At 40.1% G+C, this 23,594-nt stretch overlaps 1 protein-coding gene across 4 annotated transcripts in view; it reads right to left on the bottom strand.

The window, feature by feature from the left end:
- Positions 1-6,465: 6,465 nt before the first annotated feature.
- The window catches only part of CYB5R4 (cytochrome b5 reductase 4), a 32,534-nt gene continuing 15,405 nt past the window's right edge, over positions 6,466-23,594 (bottom strand). For 2 of the 4 annotated variants that reach the window (XM_088665954.1, XM_035109464.3), the window contains 11 exons: positions 19,121-19,175; positions 18,553-18,610; positions 17,840-17,933; positions 16,183-16,215; positions 14,370-14,492; positions 13,657-13,797; positions 12,406-12,558; positions 11,617-11,767; positions 9,876-9,962; positions 8,471-8,635; positions 6,466-7,072 (listed from right to left, as the gene is read on the bottom strand). In XM_088665954.1, coding sequence (XP_088522080.1) covers positions 7,018-7,072; positions 8,471-8,635; positions 9,876-9,962; positions 11,617-11,767; positions 12,406-12,558; positions 13,657-13,797; positions 14,370-14,492; positions 16,183-16,215; positions 17,840-17,933; positions 18,553-18,610; positions 19,121-19,175 — 1,115 coding nt within the window. In that variant the 3' untranslated portion in view covers positions 6,466-7,017. The remainder of the gene's footprint in view (positions 7,073-8,470; positions 8,636-9,875; positions 9,963-11,616; positions 11,768-12,405; positions 12,559-13,656; positions 13,798-14,369; positions 14,493-16,182; positions 16,216-17,839; positions 17,934-18,552; positions 18,611-19,120; positions 19,176-23,594) is intronic. The other 2 variants (XM_088665955.1, XM_088665956.1) reach the window with 1 other exon arrangement.

The raw sequence follows: 23,594 nt of genomic DNA, 5'->3' as shown, positions 1-23,594 counted from the left end.
TTAATGGGTTATTATTACATGCTGCTTCAGTGAAATTTTGCAAAAGTGCAAAATGAAGTGGGTGAATGTAGACAGCCCTGAGGGGGATCTTTGCCACCAGGCCCTATAAAGTCTTGGTGTTGGCTGGTGAGAAAGTACTGGCTGCTTAAGTGACCATGTCCTGCCTTGAAGTGCTTCACTGGCTGTTTTGGACTATGTAGGCACCTGCTTCTGACACCCAAACCTAGAATCTAGCTACTTGGAGCCCATTCGTTGCTGGAGGCCTAAAGATGTAAAAAGGCAGCAAACACAGCTTCATGGAAGCTGTGTGTACATTTTGGATTAGTGCATTGTTCACTAAGGGATGTATTTGAAGACTTCAAGTGTGTTTCAGCTGGTACAAAATGCTGCCGATAGACTGGGCTCAACATTTTAAATCAAATTCTTGTCAGTTTTGAAGTATGCCCATTGGCAACCAGTCCACAATTTGAAGTGCTGTTCCCCTCCCCCCCCCAGCTGTGAGTGAGTTGAGACCAAATACCTCAAAGCACCGTTGACTCCGCTTCAGTCCCTTGGATTGCCTGTTGGTAGCCTTCTTTGGCTGCTCTGTTGTTGAGATGAGAAATATATATTTCTTAGTAGTGGGACCATGCTTCTAGAATGCACTCCATAGAGATGTTGACTTCCTATTTTCAGCACTCAGTAAAGATATTTGCATTTTTCCAGCGATGGGATAGACAACCTGTGGCCCTTGAGATACTGCTAAACTACAGCTCCCATAGGCCTTTAGCATAATAGGCCATTCTGGCTAGGGCTGACTTGAGTTGCAGTTCCAACATTTGGAGAGACGCACGTTCCTTCTCTCTGGCTCTGGGTCTTTTCCTTTTAATGTCTGTTGTATTGTGTGTTCGTTATATTCTGCTGGAAGCCACCCAGTGTGTCTGGAGCGACCCAGTCAGATGAGCAGGGTACTAGAAATGTGTTGTTGTTATTCCTGCTGTTTGTTTCTAGTCTTACACAATTCTAAACCTACCTGTTATCTTCTGCTGTTTTTAATATTTTATTATGGATTGGCTGTTTTTAGGCTATTACGGTACTTTCAATTGTTAGCTGCTCTGATAACCCTTTGTGACTGAAGAAGGGAAATATCAACAGGGTAGGGCTGTAGAACCCATTTTGCATGTAGAACATCCCCCACCTCCGAACCCTGGCATCTCCAGATAGGACTGGCATGGACTCCAACCTGAATCCCCAATAAACATTACAAGCCACTTGAAAAACAGGAATGGGTTGCCGGAAACTACAGGAATAGCCTCCTGGCTGCTGCCTTAGTGCTGCTTGCGATGAGAGTGAACGGAGAGAGAGAGAGGTGATGGCAAGGTCTGAACTCTTTTACCTCACCGGTAAAGAAACTCTGGCATTATCACCAGTGGGCCCACCCAGTCCTGACCTCCCCACCCCTCATCCTCCCAGTAATGCTGCTGCTGGGATGCTGTTAAATATATACATTAAATGAAGCAAGGTATTGGAGGCTGCTTCTCTGGATTTCTGTTCAGGTACAGCACGTTAAAGGTTGCTAGGCACATTCATCTCCCCCAAGTGATTTTGAGGGAGCCACCCCCATCCCCACATGAATGACAATAGGTCAATGCCGATTCTTCTGAAAAGCCAGTCAGCACCTTCCCATCCACCTAGAATTTTATTATCAGGCCTATGAAGCAAATAAATTCCACTCTGGCTCTCTGAAGTCTTTGTCCATACCTGCGCCATTTCATACTGTGCAGGAATTATTCACGAGCAGAACTCAGCTGCTTATGCAAGCAGAAAAGTTCCCCAATATTAAAACACACCAGTAACCATTTCAAAATGTCTTAGTCCATCAAAGCCAAAGCCAAAAACTGCTACATTTTCCCCAAAAGAGCCCAACAACTCTTTGCACCACACACAATTCAATTTAATTCTACACAACTCCTTCTCCACTCCATCACAAGACTCTTATCACCTGCTGCAAAGAGGGTTTTTTTCATGATTCCCTCACCTGTTTGTTTCGTGTAATATCCAGTATGATCACGAGTTCTGATTTTCTTAAAAGCTTGCACATTGTGTTCTGATGCTTTATTAGTTGATTCTAATAAAGGCAGAACGCTCCTGTTCCCAGCGGAAAGAAGAACACTTCTTGCAGAGGGTAACTATATATGAGTGGAAAACAACAATGGCCTTTCCTTCATACGTGCTTTAAGGTATTTTTACACAGTTGGAAACAGAGTAGATTATGCTCTAAGGCTGAACTGTCTTGGTAAAAAGGACATGCCCTCCCATATACTAATAAACAAATCAGTGCACTGGACACAGAGGGGCTTTCTTACTTATGGGATTGGGCTTCGCTTTAGCTAGCTAAGCAGGCATACAGCTATTAAAAGAAAACAGAAAATGATATTATGCCCCAACCTAGCTCTACATGTCCTTCCATTTTTTTATTATTTTGCAAGCATTCATCCTCAGTCTTTTAAAGTATAAAGGAAAAAATCAGAGAGGAAAGAACGAAGACCGACTCCAGTGAACTGCGGAGGAAGATTTACAGCTTGTGTACATCATCACAAATTACAAATGCCATTTCGCTAACCTTCCCACGGCATTTATTATGCTGTTGAGATGACTTGCTTCCAGACAGCAACAGAAATAGGAGCTGCCTTTGTTCAGGTTTTATTAAAGCTAGTGCAGCCATCCAAAATTGCATGTGGTTTGGTCCATACAATTAATAATCATTTGCTTGAAAGCATGTTGCCCTGGGCATTAGAGCTTGGGAGGTGGGTAGAGGCCCAGTTCTGTTCTGGATGCCAAAACCAAGCATATTTCTTCCTACGGGAGACTCATTAGGAACAGGTCTGCCTCCCTCACATTACCAGCAATGGAAAGGAGCACCAACAGCAACAAAGGAAGCCTTATGGCAGGAGCAGAGTAGGATCTATGCAGGTTGCTTAACTTAGAGCTGGGATTCGGAGGGAGCTCAGATGGTTCACTAGGACATTTGTAGAGCTGCACTGGGGAGTGGGCTGAATTCCTAAACCCTCCCTAGGCTTCTCAGGGACTCATCAACTTTCCCCATGTCATGGCACATGGGCTTTTCTGAGAGAGCATCATTTGTGGTTGCTTTTTAAAGGACATTGTAGCACTGGTGCGCAGAGTAAGGCTGTGTCGACATTACCATTTGCTCCCATCACTGATGTTCAAAGCTGTGTACACATGACATCAGCCACAATTCATAGGGATCCTGCAGTTCCTTGAGAAATATTCCTTTCCCTCAAACCGGCTTCCATCTAATTTGAAAACTCAAGCCAGAGTTATGCTGAGGTGCCTGAGCAGATGACAGTTTCCGTGAATAGGAGTTTGGGGTGATGCAACTTGAAATGCTAAGGTTGCCTAAGATTTGGGGTGGGTTTTTTTTAAAGTCAGGTGAAACGAGCAAGGCTTTATCCTACAGTGTCAGTTTCACTGGTTGGCCAACAGAGAGGATGAAAGTCTGGAGGAGGAGGGAGGCAAGAGAAAACAGGATTCCATGCCATCATAAACCAGGTGAGACAATAGCAATGCCCTTGCACCTTCTGCTGGTAACTAATGAAAGACAGGCTGATTTTTGTGTTTTTAAACAGTAGTTCTTGAAGAAAATATCAATTTTCCATTTGTTGCCTTCTGTAATGGGGCAATCTCTTTACCAGAGTTCTCTCTGCCGATTTTCTCCAACCTTTCTCTCCAAATTTTATTTAAAAAATAAATAAATGTTTCTTGTGTTCACACTTCTAATACTTTAGGAAGGTTTCACCAGGGGAAACTTCTAAGCCGGTCAATAAATTATGAACTTTCTACTAACATATCTGGTCTGTTGGTTCCATAGCATGCAATTTTAAAAGGCCCTCAAATTTCCTCTTTAAAACCCCTTTAAAATGCTCTCTCAATTATTCAAGAGGGGGGGGGGACAAATAATATATTGGAAGCTGCTGGTATCTAAAAAATACATGTTTTAGCATACTGCCTGTTTTTGACATGGCACTGTGAAGAAGTCTATTCTGATTCTGTTCTAAGCAATGCTCTCACATGAACATCAACCTGGTGTTGCTTAATTCAGTGCCGTTATCTGGTTTTGCCTGTTCCCATGAAGAGGAAGTTCTGATCAACCTTGCTTTCCAAGTACAGAACAAAAAAAAACACCCAGAATGGAACATGATTATTTTCCAGCGGTTTGCTTTCCCAAGGTTTAAGTGTGCCCATGTTACTATGGCAACACTCTTAACAGGGGACTCCACAGCTAGATGTTTTGCTTGTAGTAATTACACACACACACACACACACACACACACAGAGAGAGAGAGAGAGAGAGAGAGAGAGAGAGAGAGAGAGAGAGAACGAGAACACACAATTCAGGATTTGGGACTGTCAGACATTGAGGATGGTAAGAAGAGACCTACTGGATCAGACAAAAGACCCATTCAGTGGCCAGGTAGATGCTCTCAGCAATTCCACAAGCAAAGCAAGCAGGCCCTTCTTAATCCTCTGTCTGTTTGCTCCTTAGCACTTGCTATTCAATGGTAGACTGCCTCTCACCTGAAGGTTTCCCTTAGCTGTTCATTGCTGACAGCCCTTGCCAATAACCTATTCCCCATTAATTTACCTAATGCCCCGTTAAAGACATTTAAAACAGTGTTCTCCCCCTACTGTATAGCAGCAAACTTCACAGGTTCATTACAGAGGCAAAGATAAACCCATCTTAAGCATTGAGCTCAGAAAGGAAAAGCTGAAAGCAGATCACGTACTTTCTACAATTCGTACATTATATACAGAAATTGATATTAGGCATAGTAAGGCTAAGAACCCAAGCTTTCACTTTAAAAACAAACAAAACCAAGTTTATTACCCTTGTAGCAAGATGGAAAGCATGTAGGTAAATGCCTGATGAAGTGTTACAGATGGGTGAAAAAAGTTTAGCAAGATTTTCTAATGCTTAGGAAGCTGGACCCCAAATAGCTCCTTCTGCCTGCACCTTGGTTGTTAGCATAATTAAGCAAAATTCCTGGTGGGGAAAGTAATGGTATGTACGCCTCCTTGGGGCCAATAGGGCTGCCACTTCTGAACATCATACAATCCCAACAAGGTATTTTTTTTCCTCTGCATTTACTCCCATCCAAGTATTACTATCAGAATTGAATAAATATATGTGATGATCCCTAGACTATCTGCTTTTTGTATCACTACAGCTAATCGGCTTATGTAGTTTACCAAAAGAGAAAGCTGTGATAATTTATTATCTTTACATAAGCAGAGCTTCGTTCCAAGTGATCAGTCTCTTATGGGCTAACATACCTTCCACCAGAGGTAAATCATCACTACACACACACACACACACACACACACACACACACCCCTTTAAAAGACAAAAGTGAGCTAACCTTCCTTTTGATTTTCTATTATATGCGGTATGCTGTGTCTCCATATTTAGGGTACAAGTTCTTCAGCTCTAAAGCCAGATGCCATCACTTAAAATTCCAATGAAGGCATTTACCTTGTTGATTTTCAAGGTAGTGTCTTTAAGTGGTTGTTGCTTGACTGAAAAGCAGGAAGAAATTAATCTTGCAGACCTATGTTGAAAATTGCATATTGTATTAATACAGGTTGAGGCAGCAGTGTGATGCAGCAGCAAAAAAAAAAGCTAAAGCTATTCTAGGCTGCATCAACAGAAGTATAATGGCCACATCAAGGGAAGTAATAGTACTGCTCAATTCTGCCTTGGTCAGACCACACATGGAGTACTGTGTCCAATTGTGGGCACCAGAGTTTATGGAGGATATTGACAAGCAGAGATGTGTGCAGAGGTGGGCGACCAAGATGATCAAGGTCGGGAAACCAAGCCTTACGAGGAAGAGTTAAGGGAGTTGGATGTTTACCCTGGATAAGAGGATGTTGCGAGGAGATACAATAGCCATCTTCAAATATCTAAAGATCTGTCACACGAAAGATGGAGCAAGCTTGGATTCCCTTGCTTTCGGAGGGTAGGATCTGAACCAATGGCTTCAAGTGACGGGAAAGGAGATTCCAACTAAACAGCAGGAAGAACTTTCTGATGCTAAGAGCTCTTCGAAAGTGGAACGGACTTCTTCAAGAGGTGGTGGACTCTCCCTCATTGGAGGCCTTTAAGCAGAGGTTGGATGGCCCTCTGTCATGGATGCTTTAGCTGAGATTCCTGCATTGCAGGGGGTTTGGACTACAGGGCTACTCCCAACTCTACAATTCTATGCTTCTATGTTAATAGTAGCTATGAGTATGGATAGCCACTTGAACTATGTGCTGATGACATTAAACTACCTGGGGAATGGGTGGGTGGAGGGTCAGTGGATGCTAGTGGGGAAGAGACTGGTGTTTTTGAGTTCTGTAGATTTTTGTGGTTGTTCTGAAATGCAATAACATTATATTTAAAAATAATAATGAACAAATTGATGTATTTAAATGCAACCATCTTGTTTTTATTATCCTGATACAAAAAGTGATTTAGTATATAAAACCGATATTTTGCATATAAATTATAAGAACACTCGTTATTTACAATACTACAGCATTATGACACCTGTAAGATGGTTTTCCTGAGTTAACTGTGTAACATATAACTTCATACTATATTGCCGAGACTTTGGAAAGTGGTGAAGTTATAATTTAAAATAAGGTCTCTAGTGCCTATATAGACATAGTAACCAGTGCAAAGGGATGCTACTAAATTGTACTTGATGGAGGACAAAGTTCATACCTGTGCAATACATACACGTGCTAGTTTACTTACCCCTTAAAATATTCTGGTGAAGTTTGATATAGTAAGAAAAATAAATACAATTTCAAAACAGCAGAATATAAAAGAACCCACCCTCACCTAAATATGACAAGAGTTCAAGTAATCACATTAAAAAGAACAAGATATTCATGCATAATATTTTCTTGCATTTTTTTAAAAAAACAATGTTTTTGAAGTGCACAACCTAGGGTCTTAATGCTGCATATTTAAGCTGTAAAACAGTGTATTTCTTTAGAGGAGTACCCAACATCTTGCAGAAACCTGGAATGAAACAAACACATATACACAAAATAATGTTCAGCGGGAAAGCAAGAATATTAAAGTAGCAGTACATTTTTTTAAAAAAAATGTAGAGTATTCCTATTATAAAACTGAGATTTGTTTGTTGAGGCTACAAAACCTATGAACAACTGCGACGGCGCAATGGCCCTTTTCCCCCTGGCGCCGTTAGCCCTCCCTCACTTAAATATAATGCACCCATCTCACAGAACACCAATTCCACAAATTCCTACAAACTACCCCAGATTATCTTGTGGGGTACTTGTGTGAGGGAAAGCTTAATAATTTGGAGTCTCGAGCAGGATTTGATCAAATAAACAAGAAAGATTTGATTAAACAAAGACAGTTTATGACACAAAGTGGGTAAAACCTAGGATACTTCAGATTATAATGCTATTTCACTTCAGTTTTTTCTCAGTTGTTGCACAGCTGTTGCTGCTTAATACTTTGGTTCTTAAACAAGGTGGCACTTCCTGTCAGTTACACCCTCCTTAGACAACCCTCCTCCTGAGGTGCTCCAAGTAAGAGACCCAAGGGATCACCACACCCCTCTTAACTGGTTTGGGAGTCTTCTCTTTCTAGAAGAATCTCTCCCCTCCTGACTGGAATGAGACCTAGGTAGACTGTATCCTCATAGCTTCTGCTTCTCCTGGCTCAGCCTCAGCCTCCCAGTTAATTCCTGGCCTATTACTCTTACAGGACACCACACACTGTCCTTCACAATAAGCTCATAGTCTCCTTTCTCTAGCTTGTGATATATTCCTCAAAGTGGATGTTTCTACCCAGAACCAACTCTCTCTCCTCTCCCTCCTTATCTCCCAACCTCTATCCCAGGTATCCCCAAACTTCGGCCCTCCAGATGTTTTGGACTACAATTCCCATCATCCCTGACCACTGGTCCTGTTAGCTAGGAATCATGGGAGTTGTAGGCCAAAACATCTGGAGGACCACAGTTTGGGGGTGCCTGCTATCCCAATCTACAGTCTCTCCAAATCCTCTCCTTTTCAACTCCCTCTCCTGGAACCCCGGCCAATCAGAGGCTGCCATTCGTTAACCGTTTGCTGGCAGGGAAAAAGAAAAAGAACACTTGGGGACCCAACCTGCCCAGCAAAACAAACTTTTCCGTCACACCAAACCACCCTTAAAATTAGCCCACAGAAAGAAAAGCAGTATTGAAACTAAGCGTGGTATCCAATTTTAGTCAGGGCAGACCCATTGAAAACAATGGATTACTCTACCCTAGGTGGCTCTCACCAAGTTTCCCACATATGTAAATTCTTTACTGCTTTATATTTGAATTTTTTAAAATAAATATCAATTATAAAAATTAGGGGGGGGGAGCACATGAAGTGACAGATCAGTATTTCCTCTTTTACTTACTGCATTCCTTGCTCCATGAAAGGTGGTGGACCACAGATACATATGAGCACCTTAGAATCACATTTACTTCTTTTCACAAATTGGGAAAGAAGAGAGGAAGAAATTTTTCCTTCTTTGCCTTTCCAGCCTTTCTTTGGCTCCGAGAGGACAAAGTGAACCTCAAATCTGAAAGACAGAATGATTAAGTCACAGAACATGCACAATTTATTCAGCCATAGAACAAACTGGAACTAGCAATATATAATTGGATATTATATGTATGTCAGCATATCAGGTCTTGTATGGTTCTGCAACAAGGAGTTTGATCTAGATAGGAGGTTAAAATCTTTTCCCTTCTGGTCTTCATTGCATTTGGGAAGTTTGAAAATTACAGTGCCTTCGGGATTTATCCCACTCTTGTTTTAACAGTTATGTTTTCTAGCTTCCCTCTTTCATTGCATATTCATTAACAATGCTTTAATGTTTTGATCAAATTGTAATTGTGTATTTTAATTGTGTATGTATTTTAGCATTGATTTCATAGCCATTTGGAAACCATTTTGGCATAAGTGGCATGTAATGATGATAATAACGATATTGTTCTGGAATTTAGGGGACAAAAATATTATGAACTACAGCAACAGCTCTGAACAATGAAAGGCATATTGAGATGGTGGGAAATCACCACTATAGGCAGAAACAAGATTTCTATGTTTTCCGTCAAAATCAATGTGAGAAACAATTACCTTGTGATTTCCCCCCCATTAAAATAATAAAGGAAGCTGCTTTCACCTACAGTGTGTAACTAACCCGGCAGATAAACAACCAAATAAAAGCTTTTTACATAGCCCCTTCTGTAACAAAAATAGTGAATGGCTTGGATATCAAGCAGTGATCTGATATTGGTCCTGCAGAGATGAGGCACTTTGCTTTAAACAAGATGAATAATTATTCAATACAGCCGCACCCACAGCCCAAAGCACTTCATTAATATTTCAAAAAGTAATTTGGAATACTAAGAAATGAATGCCTTGTACGTTACACTACTGCAAATTCAAACCAAGCTTAAATGCAAGACAAGGGGTGCAAACAATGAATGATGTAAACAGGGGAGATGAGTAACAGGAGTTTTGTGAACTTTAGAAAATATGACCACCACCACATTAAATTCCCTTCTGTGCACCTATCCCTACATAGGATATATATTGTTCAAAGCTAACCTGTACTGCCCAATAAAGCTGCATTTCTATGTATTTTGTGCTTGCAGGAGTAACATACTTCTCTTGGGTGACATCTACATTGCTAGAACTGAGCAGGCACCTACAGCAAGCGAAGCGCGCGGGGGGGGGGAGTCTCCATCCTCCTCCATAACAATCAAGTTACCATCTTTCCCCCAATTAACCAGTTCTAGGGTCTCCCCAGTTACCTTGCATCATTCAGGGCTAGTTGCTCCAGCTGATTTCTCCAAAGTATGTCATCTTCCGTCTTGTTGAAGAACATAAATTTCACTGCCCTTAAAAAGAAATTAGGGCTTCAATATTTAAAATCACAGCTGTTAGAAATATTGTACCCGTGCAGGAGACACTGAATAATGCAACAACTTAATACCCAAGTACTCCTCAGTAAGAAGACCCCAGTATTCCTCAGTAAGAACTCCCAGCAGCTTTTAACAATGCCACTTTGTGTAATTTAATAGCAGTGAAAGACTCATGTAAGTTTACTTATGCATAGTGGGATTGGGGGAGGAGATTCTGGCCCCTCTGTAGCCCTAATTTGCTTTGCCCTCCCTATCAAACTCACTCCAAGCACGCCATAGATGTACTAAGACCACTGCTCATCTTTGTATTTCCATAACGTATCTGCCCTTTGTCTGAATGGGTTAGAACAAGAAATACAACAATCAAATATTATAATCACTTAAAAAGCATCAGTTAACTACATTCTGTGGTCCAGGCATATTATATACCAAGGATGTCCAACCGGTCGACCATGATCGATAGGTCGATCCCTGGGTGATATTGGTCGATTGTGGTACATCGCTTGCTCATCTCTGGCCCTGCCCCCTTGCTGTGTTGTGCATTTGCACAGGATCGCTAAAACGGAAGACTGAGTTATTGCTGCCCAGCTCTGTTTTTGGTGAGCATACTTTGGCATTCCCGAATTAAGGAGTGCAAATTTGGTGCCACCCCTAAAGAAAGCTCAACAACCTTGAGCTCCCCCCCCCCAAAAATGGGTAGATCACTGCCATTTTTTCCCCTGGAAGTGGACAGCAGTCTCTTGGGAGTTGGACGTCCCTGTTATATACAAGAGATGTGACCAAAAAAATGCACATTTTTAGTTGATGGTGTAAAGCAGGCCTACCCTAGGGCCACCTATCATTTTGAGATTGCCCAGTATCTCTTTTTCTCCATTGTCTTAGTGGAGAAATCATTGTAGTGCAGAAATCACTGATCCTCAATACACAAATTAAAGAAGAGGTCCCGTCTAGAAGGGTGATGGAAAAATTTGGACCCCCACTACCGCTAAAAATACATTTTTTTTTCTCCATAGCTGGGGAATCCCTCGATTATACAGAAACTCCTACATTCTATGAGGGTGCTCTCATTTCAATGGCATACAGGTAGTCACAGGAAATCCGTGGTAGAAATGGCAGTTTAATTACCATGAAGAAATTAAACTTCATGAACCCTGACCGCCCCCCCCCCCACTAAAACCTGCTTGTAGGAAACTCTGCACATGTGATTTGAGAAACTTTACAACCACAACCAGGGAAGCCACGTCACACTTGCCAAGTAACATTAGCAGAAGCCTTACAGTACAATCCTATACATGCCTACTCAAAATTAAGTCTGGCTTCAATATGGATTACTCCAGGGACAGTGGGTGTAAAACTGCAGCCACAGGCATTCCTAGAACCAGGTAGTAAGAAATATTGCAACACAAACATTATGAGCAATTTGTATTGTTTTGTCAAAACCTTCCCTCACAGCAAAAGACTGTTTTGTTTCTAACAACAAAGAATATCTGTGCAGCGTTTTGAAACAATCTTGCTGCTAAACACATACCCAGAGCAAGAACTACTTAAAATGGCTTTTCTTGTCATTTATAATGCTTGCATTATGACACATTCAAACGGGAGCTCCTAGTCATAAAGCAGAGAGAGATACCTGAGACTCTTGCTACTGGTCAGAGCGTAGCTGAGCAGCTTAACCATTGGGGTGAATCCTGTGCCTCCGGCCAATAAAAACAGATCCTCTACATCTTCCATTTGCGATTTCGTGAAGTTACCTTCAGGATTACTCACAGAAATATACTCCCCTGCAGAAGAAGAAGAAAACATACAGTGCAACGAATCTTGGAGAGAAGGAAATAAGGGCGCTCTCAACATCCACCAATTAAAAGAAACCTAAGGGTACATTAGCTCACATTTTATACAACTATAAAAACAGTGGGCAGGATTCAACTTATGAGTCCTGTCCATGGAAGCCCTACACAAATACCTCTGTTTGCGCAACAGGGTTTCACTCAGGGCAGTTGGGAGAATCTCTGTGACAGCATATTTGGGAGTAGGAGAGGAAAGAGGGGGTTGTTTTGTTTGGTAAGCCAAAATGCTTGCCCTGAGGAAAGGATTGCCTTAGTGAGCCATTGAATTCCTTCCAGTATAAACAATCATTCTTCAGGAAAAGATTGAAAAACAAAACAATTAAATTATATTTCATTAATTTTTCAAGAAAGCAAACTATATTTTTGAAATGAATAGTTTGCAGCCAGATTTTTGGATAGACCACCCTACAATGCTTTACAGCTTTCCCTGTTTTTTCCATTTTCTATTAAATATATTTTCATATCATTAAAAAAAAAATTAAAAGGGAAACTTTCACAAGATTTATAGCAACAAACACTGTTTTAGAATATCCCGAAAGAGCGCGAGAAAAAGAAAGAAAGCAAACACTTACCTATTCGTAGGGCATCAAGTACTGGTGTGAATAGTCCACTTGGGTAAATTTTGATTATGAAAAATATATGCAACTGATCATCATGACAGGGGTTTTTGAATGTAGACACCAAGAAAGATGGCACTGGTGTATATGGCTTCACTATCTCTGTGCCTGAGGAAAAGAAGTAGAAGAAAATTCAACATTTAGTATTCACAAAAACAATTCCTTTTAGTAGAGTCAACCATCAATGACAAATCACATATTCTTACGAACAGTGCAATTACTTCCTGCTAAGTGTGGAAGCCATATGGGCCAGAAGCCCTTACCCCTTTTCTAGATAAACTGAATGTTCAACATACCTGACCCTGTGTGTATAAATGGGCTAACAAAGAAGTTTTGAATACCACCTGAACAACTTTTTAAAAAGAAAAAGTAGCTTACTGGTGTTTATGAAAAGAAGTCGTGCTGTTAGCTGACTTAAATAATTACAAGCTGATGGGCTGAGTTTTTAGCAGTGATGTACTTTATCCTGGTACTTGTAACAAATGCAGCTTTTAAAGTTGGCTATTGTCTCATTGTCTAGTTGCTAAAACCTAAATTTTTAGACTGTAAAAAGGCACAACACTCAATGAAAATAGAATATCACCTTTCTTCCAGTTCAGAACTGCTTGCCATTTTCTCCTTGTAGATTCTCCACTAGCACACTTCAATCTAGCGGGGGCCACTGATAACAGAGTTGGGGAGCTATTTTTGTTGATTCCCCCTTCCCACAGCAATCCCTCCTGAACACCTCCAATGCATTCTAGAGGGTTGGGGGGACCCTCTCAAATAGTGTGGTAGGTGGCATGGGGGGATGTCTGTGGGAGAAATAAGGAATTTGCAAAAATTGCTTCTTCCCCTCTTCTGCTTAATAAAGCCCTCTATGAGCAGAGGAACACAAGTGGGTATTATCCTATTTTAGGCAAGATTAATTGGCTGAACATTGAAAGTTCTTTCTGGTGAGGTGTAAAGTATTGGACATCTTCATTCACAAAACACTGCTAAAGGAACCTCTATAAAAAAGAGTTTTAATTCCACAGTATATGGTTCCTTTTCAATATTTGAGACATCTGAGCATTACCTATTTAATTAGTGTGGAACGTCTTTTTCATTTAAGTTTAAGGTAAGTGATAAACTTGTGTGGTCATCTGTGTGCATTTCCTTTAAAAAAAACCACGGCAGAATTACAATATATTCTAGGACATAACAAAGGATCTTTCATTACATTACCTGTAATAGTTTGTCTGAGGTAAACATGGTGCCCAACAGGGACTAGGAGATGAGTTCCCAGCGGTAATGCTAAACAGAAGAGTTGGGTGTCATGACTGACATTTGTCTTTGACAGCAATCTGCATTTTCTGTAATACAGACCTTAAAAATACAAAAACTGTAATTAATTCAATTCAGGCCACTAAAATGTTCACATTTCATGAATCTAAAGAGATACTTCTCTGTGCATAACTCTTCTTCCATGATTGGAACAAAATCCTAAGATCCAAACCAAAGTCATGCAAAACGTCTACTCATGCCTTTATCACTTGAAAAGTCAACAGCTTATGCTTCAACCAGCTATTGTATCTGGTCCCGTGTAAAGGCTATGGCATTTTTGAATCATTGCATTTTGGGTTTCCAAATACATTATATAAGAATCTGAAACATAATTGAGATACTTTGCACTCTGCATAAAAATTTTAGGCAGCTGAGGAGAAGAGGCGATATAGAGAGGTTTTAGGATCATGGACAGTACATTTTGCAGGTACAATGAAAACACAAAGCCATCATATTATACACAGCTATACACAATGCTTTTGCTAAAACTATAATACATCCTTAAACATAGTCATTCAGACTATGCTGCAGACCTTGAACAGCAATCTGATTTTGTCTCCTAAAGTTTGGGTGTGCTGAAAATCAGTCAGGAGTATGGCAGCAAAACTAATTACCTCTCTCTGTGCGTTTGACAAAGGAGTTATGACTTTCCAATGGCTGTCCAAGTTTTTTCCAAGACAGAATTTCTTTCTTCTTCAGGACAAATTCTACCTTTCCCACTTTTTCAGAGACCTGTACTAAAAATACAGAGTGTTGTTCTATACTAATACATACATGTCATTTTGTACAAAAAAAAATGTAATTACAGTGTTCACAACCTGCCTCTGTTCAATTTATTAAAGAGAGAGGGAGGAAGTAAAGTCCTTGGGAGACCCACAGAAAGAAATGGTAATTTGTTTCAATGGGTCTTCTCCACGTATGGTAGTTGTATCTTCTCCAGAGACTTAATAAAATTGCAGGGCAGCAGCTGAAAGAACGAAACACAGCTGCTTTGCTGAAATTAAACAGATTTGGTCTAGTCAGTGCCTGAACTCCTTATGTACCAATATTGCCATGAGCTGCTTGATACAGAGAGATAGAATAGAAATGTAAGCAATAATAGTCAGAATGTGAAAAGCATTTGATTAAATGCCACACTTTGCAGTTTTTATTTGAATGAGAGGAGAGCAGATGCATGCTCAACAAGACATTTTTACATATGGCAAATAAATGAATAAATGACAAATTATATTCAAAGGACAACAGATCATTGTTAAAGAACACCACATAGAGTAGCCTGAATCAAAAAGAACTGCAATAGTATAAGGAAGCTTTTGGCTGGTTCCTTTTTAACAGCAGCCTTCATGCAGAATGACAGACTGCTTCTAAAGTAAGGTGAATTTCAAAAGTAGTTTGTAATATGGCACAGGAGTCTTTAATGCGGCATTAAAGGGTGTTTTTTTTTAATTTTTTAAAAAATCAACAGAAAACACTTGTATGAGCGGAAAAGCATTTCTTTCAAACTGTTCATCGGTAAAGAAAACTCTCAAGAGACTCAAAAGACATTAAGATACAGTCGTTCAAGAATCTTGACAGCTATGAATGCATTACAAGGAATACGATAGCTAACAAAATGCAAGCTTTGCAAAGAAGCTGATTCAAGATGATACTCTCAGTTCTTAAGTTAACACGCTGCTACAGGAAGTTAAACCAGTTTAACTTCAATGGTGCACCATATGGATCTAACATTGTTTTCATATAGGCATGCATCAATGTGTGGTGAACCATGCTGCACAGCACACTAAGATTATAGTCCAATCATATGAATTGCTATGCCAACAAATACTTGCTAAGGCTCTGCAGTCTTGATTGGCACAAGAGTTAACATGATGTTAGAACAGGGAAAGTATTTCACATGGGGACACTCTACTATAGATTAGCCTTATTTAAGTTTCTCAAACAGTCATCTGGAAGGTACAGGCAACTCTCAACTTGCGCTTGGGTAATGTTCTGGGGATGGCACTTAAAGCCACAACTTGCATATAGTCAAAACACATTGGGTTCAACAGCAGGTGGGATTCCAGATGCCCACGCCCTTTTTAATTTTTCGGCCATGAGCAAAAAGCTGAATGTGCACAAGCTAAATGTAAAAAAATTCCTTCCAGTAGCACCTTAGAGACCAACTAAGTTTGTTATCGGTATGGGCTTTCGTGTGCATGCACACTTCTTGAACAAGTTAAATGTGTGCAAGTTGTGAGTTACTTGTACTTAATATACAGCACAATAAATACATAAAAAAATATGTTACGTTTCTTGCATTATGTAAGATTTTAGAAACAGCACTGAGTAGTAATATTACTGAAAAAAGTGATCTGATACTGAATATACTAACAAGTCAGAGCAAAAAAAGCACAAATGTTTTGACCATAAGAGGATGTACTTGCTTACCTATCATATCCTCATGAACTGCATAACTCAGTTCTAAAACAGAAGTATATATTTTGATTTAATAAAAACCAAGTGTCTCTTTACATTGATTATTATTAGTAGCAATAACCAATAAATGTACAGGTGTCAGGAAAATGCAAAGCTTTGGAGCTTTGGATTTCATAATTTAAATAAAGTTATGAGGTTCTATACAATGGAAAACCCAAATAATTAGCTATACCACAAAGTTCCATTAAATTAATATATAGGCATGGCTTGGCAGTACATATTCAAGTCTTGGATGTGCATGCTCCCTTCTGCCCCTTTCCTTGGCAGGCGGCAATTCCCTCCCTTTGCACTAAACAGTTTGCCTCGAAACCAGAATTGAAAAATACGCAACAGCATATTTTGGTTTGGTGGCAAACAGGAAGTGAGGGAAGAAACTGCAGCACCAGAGGGAAGGAGGAATTGCACGTTCAAACTAAAGGCTGCTTTCATGTAGTGCCAAATTATTGCTTGCTGTTATACTTCAATTGAGCCTCATATTGCAACCGATTTACTAATCACCTTATAAACCACCGCCTCAGGGTGATTTACACATAAATTAAAAACAGAAAAACAACAGATACATTTAAAACTAAACAAAAAGTTTTACAAATGGAGGATTGTGATAAAACTAGTCATAAATCTAGGATCCACATATCTGGTGTGCACACACAGCTGGAGCGTCATTCTATTAAGAGGAAAGGTCAAAGCTGAATGACAGAAAGTGTGCATTACATGCCCAGTGTCTCCAACATTTCCAGTAGAGGCTGGGGAAAAGCTCCTGTTGGAAAGCCTCTATCACCCAGTAGAGACAATTCTGAACTAGATGGAGCATCCTGCACTTGCACTCAGTCGCTCTGTTTTACTAAGTTCAATATCTGACAATTTAATGGTGCCCTTTAATGGTGCCCAAAGTCTATCACTTGAATTTTCTCTTCACTGCCACCCCTGCTGGAGAGTAAAGATGCTTTTAAAAATGAACACTAGCTACTCTTAAGGAACAGAACAACTGCATGCAGGAATGAAACTCCAACTGAACGCACAAATCTCTCCCTCAACACATTTCACATCTTTGGAGTCTAGCCTTAACATAGAGATCTTGTTCCCCTAAATATGGCATACCAGCCTTTCCCAACCCTGTGCTCTCCACGCATTGTTGGACTACAACGCCCATCAACCCTGACCTCTGGCTATGCCTACCAAGTACAAAGCACTCATGGGATACCATGGCTTGAGTACAAAACACATTCCACTATTATCACTGCGGGATTTTAATGCAGCTGAACTGCATTTATGTATGAGTGTATATGTGCACACATTACATGTACAGTAATACCTCGGGTTACGAACGCGATCCGGATCGCAGTTCGTAGCCCGAATAGTTCGTAACCCGAACGCGATGGGCGCCGCCATTTTGCGCATGCGCAAAGCGCAATTTTCGCGATTTTCACGCTTTGCGCATGCGCAGATCGCGCGATCGCGCCACTTCTGCGCACGCAGCGAAAACACTTCCGGGTTTGCGCAGTTCGTAACCCGAACTGTTCGCAAACCGAGGTGGTCGTAACCCGAGGTACGACTGTATATAATTACACACACACCTCTGCAATAAAGAATTTGCCAATAAAGTCCTTACCAAGATGTAAAAGATACGAGTAGTCTTTCACAATCAGCTCTCCTCTCAGTTTACGTTCTTGAAGATCAGCTATCACCAATTCACTGTTCATATCCTTACAGAGGAAGGAAAATGAAGGCTTTTCAAAGTGGTTGTTAAAATCGAAGGGTTTTTTTTTTGTTATAATAGTCCACCATCAATGCGCACAGCACTTTACAAAGTAACAAGAGTTTCCTACTGTGGAGTTTTCAATTTGAACCTATCAAGAGGAGCCAAGAAAGAAGACAGGAAGGAGGAGATGAGAGTAAATGGATGAAGAAGGCGCTTCATTTCCACATACTTAAGCTTGGTTTTGGTACAGAAGGAGGACAGAGAGAGAAAGAGAAGTGACACTACACAGGTGTTCTTGGAGGCAGTTTCAAGCATATGGAGAAGCAAGAAACAACTCTGGACAGCTGTTAGTGAGGGAGCTGAAGGAGCAAAGGCCAAGGTGACCCGAGTTCAAATTCCCAGCTAGCCATGAAACTTACAGGGTGGCCTTGATCTAGTCACTATTTCTCCGTCTATCCTACCCCACAAGGTTGTTATGAGGATGAAATGTGGGAGGAGAACCAAGTATGCTGCTCTGAGCTCTTTGGGGCAAAGGTTGGATACAAATGGAGCTACTAAATGATATATTGGAAAAACAAGCATACAGTTTTCAAAATTCTTTAATATAAAAAACAATTCTCTACCTTTTGTTTCGTGTATATGACCACGGTGATGGAACCGTCTGTCTGGAACCAATCATAACTGAAATATTGGGGGGGGGGACTTATTAATCTTTTTGAAACAATGCATGTATATATCTGCCTCCGTACAAACCTGTCTTCATTTGCTGAAGAAGTATGCCTAAAAGCACTTGAAAACATTCCACTAACAAAAAAGCTTGTGAGCAAAACTCTGGCAGTCGCATCAAAAGATTGATATACCTTAGTTCACTTTAATCTGAAAGGCACCATCACAAAGAAAAAATGTTGAGTTACTTTGTTTTGTTTTTAATTTGAAATTAGTTGAATTTAGCTGCCCATTTCCCACTCCACCCCAGCCTGACTTATAATACCAAGAATCCTAGCCCCCCGAATTGTTATTCATGCCATTAAAATAGTGTAACAATCGTCACCTTACTACAGCTATTTCATGGGACTGTCTGGAGGGGGGGGGTCACCTAAGAGCTGCTAGTTGTCACTGAAGTTTATGTAAAATAGAGCTTTACAGATTTTTTTTTTAAAAAAAAATGATAATGCTGTATTAGAATAGTACCTGGGAACTACTTCTTTGGAATAATTATCCGTGACTTTCTTTTTAGAAAACAGACCTGCAAAAAGAGAGAGAGAGAGAAATAATATGCATATATAGGGACCTAAAAAGCAAACGTTTTTCATTAGGTAAACAAATTGACTTAGATCCACGGTTCCCATGGGCAGAACTCCACTCACAGGCTGTTCCCATGGAGGAATGGCAAAGGATATTTTCACTGACTCCTGCAAAGCCGGAGGAAGTGATGGGGTTACAATAATATATGAGGAGAAGATCCATGTTGAGCTTCTTGGACAAAGGGCAATATAAAAACATAGCAATAATAACTTTTTCAAATAAAGCATACTGTCTACCTGGGACATATCAGGCACCTGCTGAAATTAGTTCAGAATGTTCACAGTTCAGAGTTGATCTTCCTTAGGTACCTGGAAGTTCAGGATATACGGTTCTTGCCTCCACAAGTTTAAATTGTCTGAGGCACAGGAACACCCCAATCCAAACACAGCACACACACAGAACTTGTATCAAAGACACAAAGAAACCAGCTACCATATAAGACTGCGAAAGAGTTCTACAGTTGCTAGTAGCTGCAAATACCTTTGAACATAGCCGGAATATGACATTGTTCAAGAGCAACTTTTGCAACGTCCAATTTTGCAGAATAGCATTTGGATGTGTTTCTGCTGTTTGCTTCAAATTCATTTAAGAATATTTATATACTGCTTTTATAGCATTCTGCTAGAATGGGAAACGAAAGACAAGGAGGTCAGATCGGTTGTGATCAAATGGGCGCAAGATATAGGACATAATATACAATTTGAGGACTGGGGGAAATTGTGGAAGGTAGATTTGAAATATACAGATTGTTCTCTTTTGAAAGAGAACTATATGAAAATGATGTACAGATGGTATATTACACGCCAGTAAAAATGGCAAAAATGTACAAAACCAGGACAAACATATGTTGGAAATGTAAGGAAAAATAAGGTACTTGTATCATATGTGGTGGGAATGTAGAGAAGTCAAAAAAATTGGGAGATGATATATAATGAATTGAAAAAGATGTTTAAAATGACATTTGTAAAAAAAAAACACAACCAGAAGCATTTTGTTAGGGATTCTAGGACAAGACCTGCCAAGGAAAATAAAGAACTTATTTATGTATGCTACAACAGCAGCAAGAGTCTTGTTAGCACAAAGATGGAAGAATGAGGAAATCCCAATGAAAGAACAATGGCAAGAAAAATTGATGATCTATGCGGAGTTGGCAAAGTTGACATATAAACTACGTGAGAAGTACAACTGTGACTTCAAAGAAGAATGGGAACTTTTTATAAACTATTTAAAAAGACAACAAAAGGACTCCTTGGCAGGTTTTGAATAAACATCCACAATTTATTAGTAGAACATATAATAGGTAAGGCAATGATATGTACAATTTTATAACATGCAGAAAACAATATGTACAAACAAACCAGAGAGGGGAGCTGAGGGAAGTCCTTAGAGGGTGGGAGAGGGAGGAATGGGAGGGGAAAAGGGGGGGGATTATAATTGGCTATGTATTGGCAATTTGTATTGTTTAAAAAATCTTTTTTTGAAATAAAAATATTAAAAATGAATGTTTATATACTGTTTTATATTTTAAAGTATCTACGGCGGTATTGCAGCACTAATTATACCACATAATTAGAGCCATTATCCATCTGATGCATGTGAAAGCAAAACGAATCTAGACAGCTCTCAACTAAATACAATTCAGAGTACTGTGAAAACAGCCTTTGAGTGTGCTTTTTGGTGGTGCAAGTGTCATGCAAAGCACTCAGCTTCACCCCATAGCCAGCAGCTTGTTGTTACAAGCATCTCACCTCACTTCCAGAAGACCTGGCTGCCTTTGGGCCTGCCCCAGTTGCCAATTAGGAGAGCACTACTTTCCCTTTCATCCGCACAAGAAACTGCAGTGGAAGACTATGCATAAAACTGGAGTAATCCGTACTTTAATGAAACTTTATTTGAAAGTAGGGGGTGGATAACTTCTCTTCCCCTCCCCCCCATCCAATGACTGCAATTCAAAAATGGAAAACCATGAGGGACACATGCCTAACTGTGGCCAAAGTGGTCTCTGAATGTGCAACTGCTGTTGCATGCATGCACTTTACTCACCACTAACTCTTGTTTCAAAACACACACATATAAATTGTTAATCCAGGCACGCATCATCCACAAACTGCAACTTCCCCATCCCAGCACTAAGCTAACCTCTCCTCTTAGCCCACATGAAGATGGGAGAGATTTCCAGCTCAGAGAAAGGACTATTTCCATCCAAAGCACAGCAGACTTCTACTCTTGGTGGAAGCCAGCCTCATGAGGGGAAGTGGGCCACATTTAAAGGCTTGGCAAATCAGATCCAACTCATAAGTTGCAGGGTTCACCACTCCCAGTGTAAAGGATCAAAATGAATGCTGGATCCACTGCACATAGTTATATGATGCAGGAGACAGTAATATTCCCAGCCATAAGAGTTTTGCATGGTTCTGAGAACCAGCAAAAGAACAGAGACAAGTAGTAACTCAAATCCAAAGAAAGTCACACTAAAAGTCCATTGAAATGAATGGTACATAAATTTATGTAAATGTCCTGTTGCTTTTCATGGGTCTTCTCAGATTTCCCAAGGAAATCTGTTCCAAAAGATTGGGAAACTATCAAACAGTGTGAGAGTTGGAGAGACATGGGGCATTTCAGAGAGAAGGGAAAATTGATGAGAATCTGCTAGTGGAAGCTGCCACTAGATGGAACAAGCTTCTGTGACCAGAATGGACATATAGGATTTAAGTCAAATACCATTAAAAGGTGAGGATAAAGGATCCAGGTAGCCAGACAAAAATCCACACACCCCAAGACCACTAGGCATTCTGTCTAAATTCTACCATCTAAATATAGCTCTTGTTATTTGAAAAGATGTCCTTCACTTGGTAATGGAAATGTCATTCAAGAATGCTGATCTTAAGGTTCCCAGGTGTTTAATACAAGTCTGAACAGAAAATGAGTCAAGCAAAGCCAATACCAGAAAGAAAGAAAGAAAGAAAGAAAGAAAGAAAGAAAGAAAGAAAGAAAGAAAGAAAGAAAGAAAGAAAGAAAGAAAGAAAGACAGACTGGAACACTGATGATTTCAAACAGTGAAAGTATAGCTGTTCCACTATGTGGTAGCAGTCTCTAAACCTTACCAATAACTATAATAAAATATTAAATGGTCAAAACTGGAATATTTTCCATTAACCATCTCTTCAGGATGAGGAAACTCGGTATTATTCAAGACCTATGACCCAAACTAAGTAGAATCAAAGTTTGCTATACCTATAGAAACACAACAGAAGAACAAAATCTGCCCTCAATGAATTGACAGAATACACTATGAAGACTTCCCAGGGGAAGGGATTTTTAGAATGCCCTTTAGATACTCTCTGCAAACAATGCTTAGCATTTCTTTTATTGATTAAAACTGATTTCTTCCTGTTTGCCTACAGAAAATATATTTAGAATTATACTATTATACTATAACTATGTTACAGGGTTGCTGTAGATTTTTAGTAATTCCTTCATTCATTTTTTCTCCTATATTTACACTTCATAGTGTTCTAAGAGTTCAGGAATATCAAATTGCTTACAGGGACCACATACACTGAAACTGTCACTACTGGAAATTCACAGACTATCTTCAAGTTAACAACAACAACAACAACAACAACAACCAACAACAACAACCCAGTTTAATGCAGCAAGACTGAATTTTCAAACCTTGACAATTTATTTCCCAACTTCCTAAATGCTGCAAGTGACCTTTAAAGTCTAAACTAGATTCAACACAGGAAACATGGGACACAATAGAAAACTCATTGAAAATATCAACTGTCTGCTATAGCACAGGGGGAAAAGTACTGTGTGACCACATTCTAATTGCATTTCAAAGATCACATTTCCGCTTAATAAGTCAAGGTACGATCAAGCATTTTGCCCAAGCCTTTTCCCTCTTATCTGGAAAAAAAGACTATAGGTGGCATCCAACTAACATGTCCTGTCAGCGCAAGGATTTCCTAGAGTGCAACAGAACATCCCACCCACCAGAACAGATTTGTGCAGGGGGACAAGCGGGAAAGTTCTGTTGTCCAAGTGAAATCCTTGTGCTGACCAGATGTATTAGTTAGCTACACAAGTAGGTCTTGCCCCAATGATTCAGTTGCAAGGACTCCCCGCCGCCCTATAAAGCTCCTCCTCTCCATGGTCTTTCCAAAGCAGTCGCAGACTGCATCTGCATACAACCACTTTCTGCTCTTCCCTTTTCATTTCTCTAGGAGAAATGGGCTCTAGGAGACCAGGAGAGAGGGCATCCGGTTGCAGCAGGAGGGGGAGACTCCTTGGATTTTCACCAACCTGCCTCATTGCTGCCTCTTGGTCCCTCTCTTTTCCAGCCTCCGCTTCTCCC

Source organism: Zootoca vivipara, chromosome 3 (genome assembly GCF_965207765.1).
Source record: "Zootoca vivipara chromosome 3, rZooViv2.hap1.1, whole genome shotgun sequence".
Classification (NCBI taxonomy): domain Eukaryota; kingdom Metazoa; phylum Chordata; class Lepidosauria; order Squamata; family Lacertidae; genus Zootoca; species Zootoca vivipara.
The sequence above is the reverse complement of the archived record's forward strand: the minus strand, read 5'-3'. Positions and strand labels throughout refer to the sequence as shown.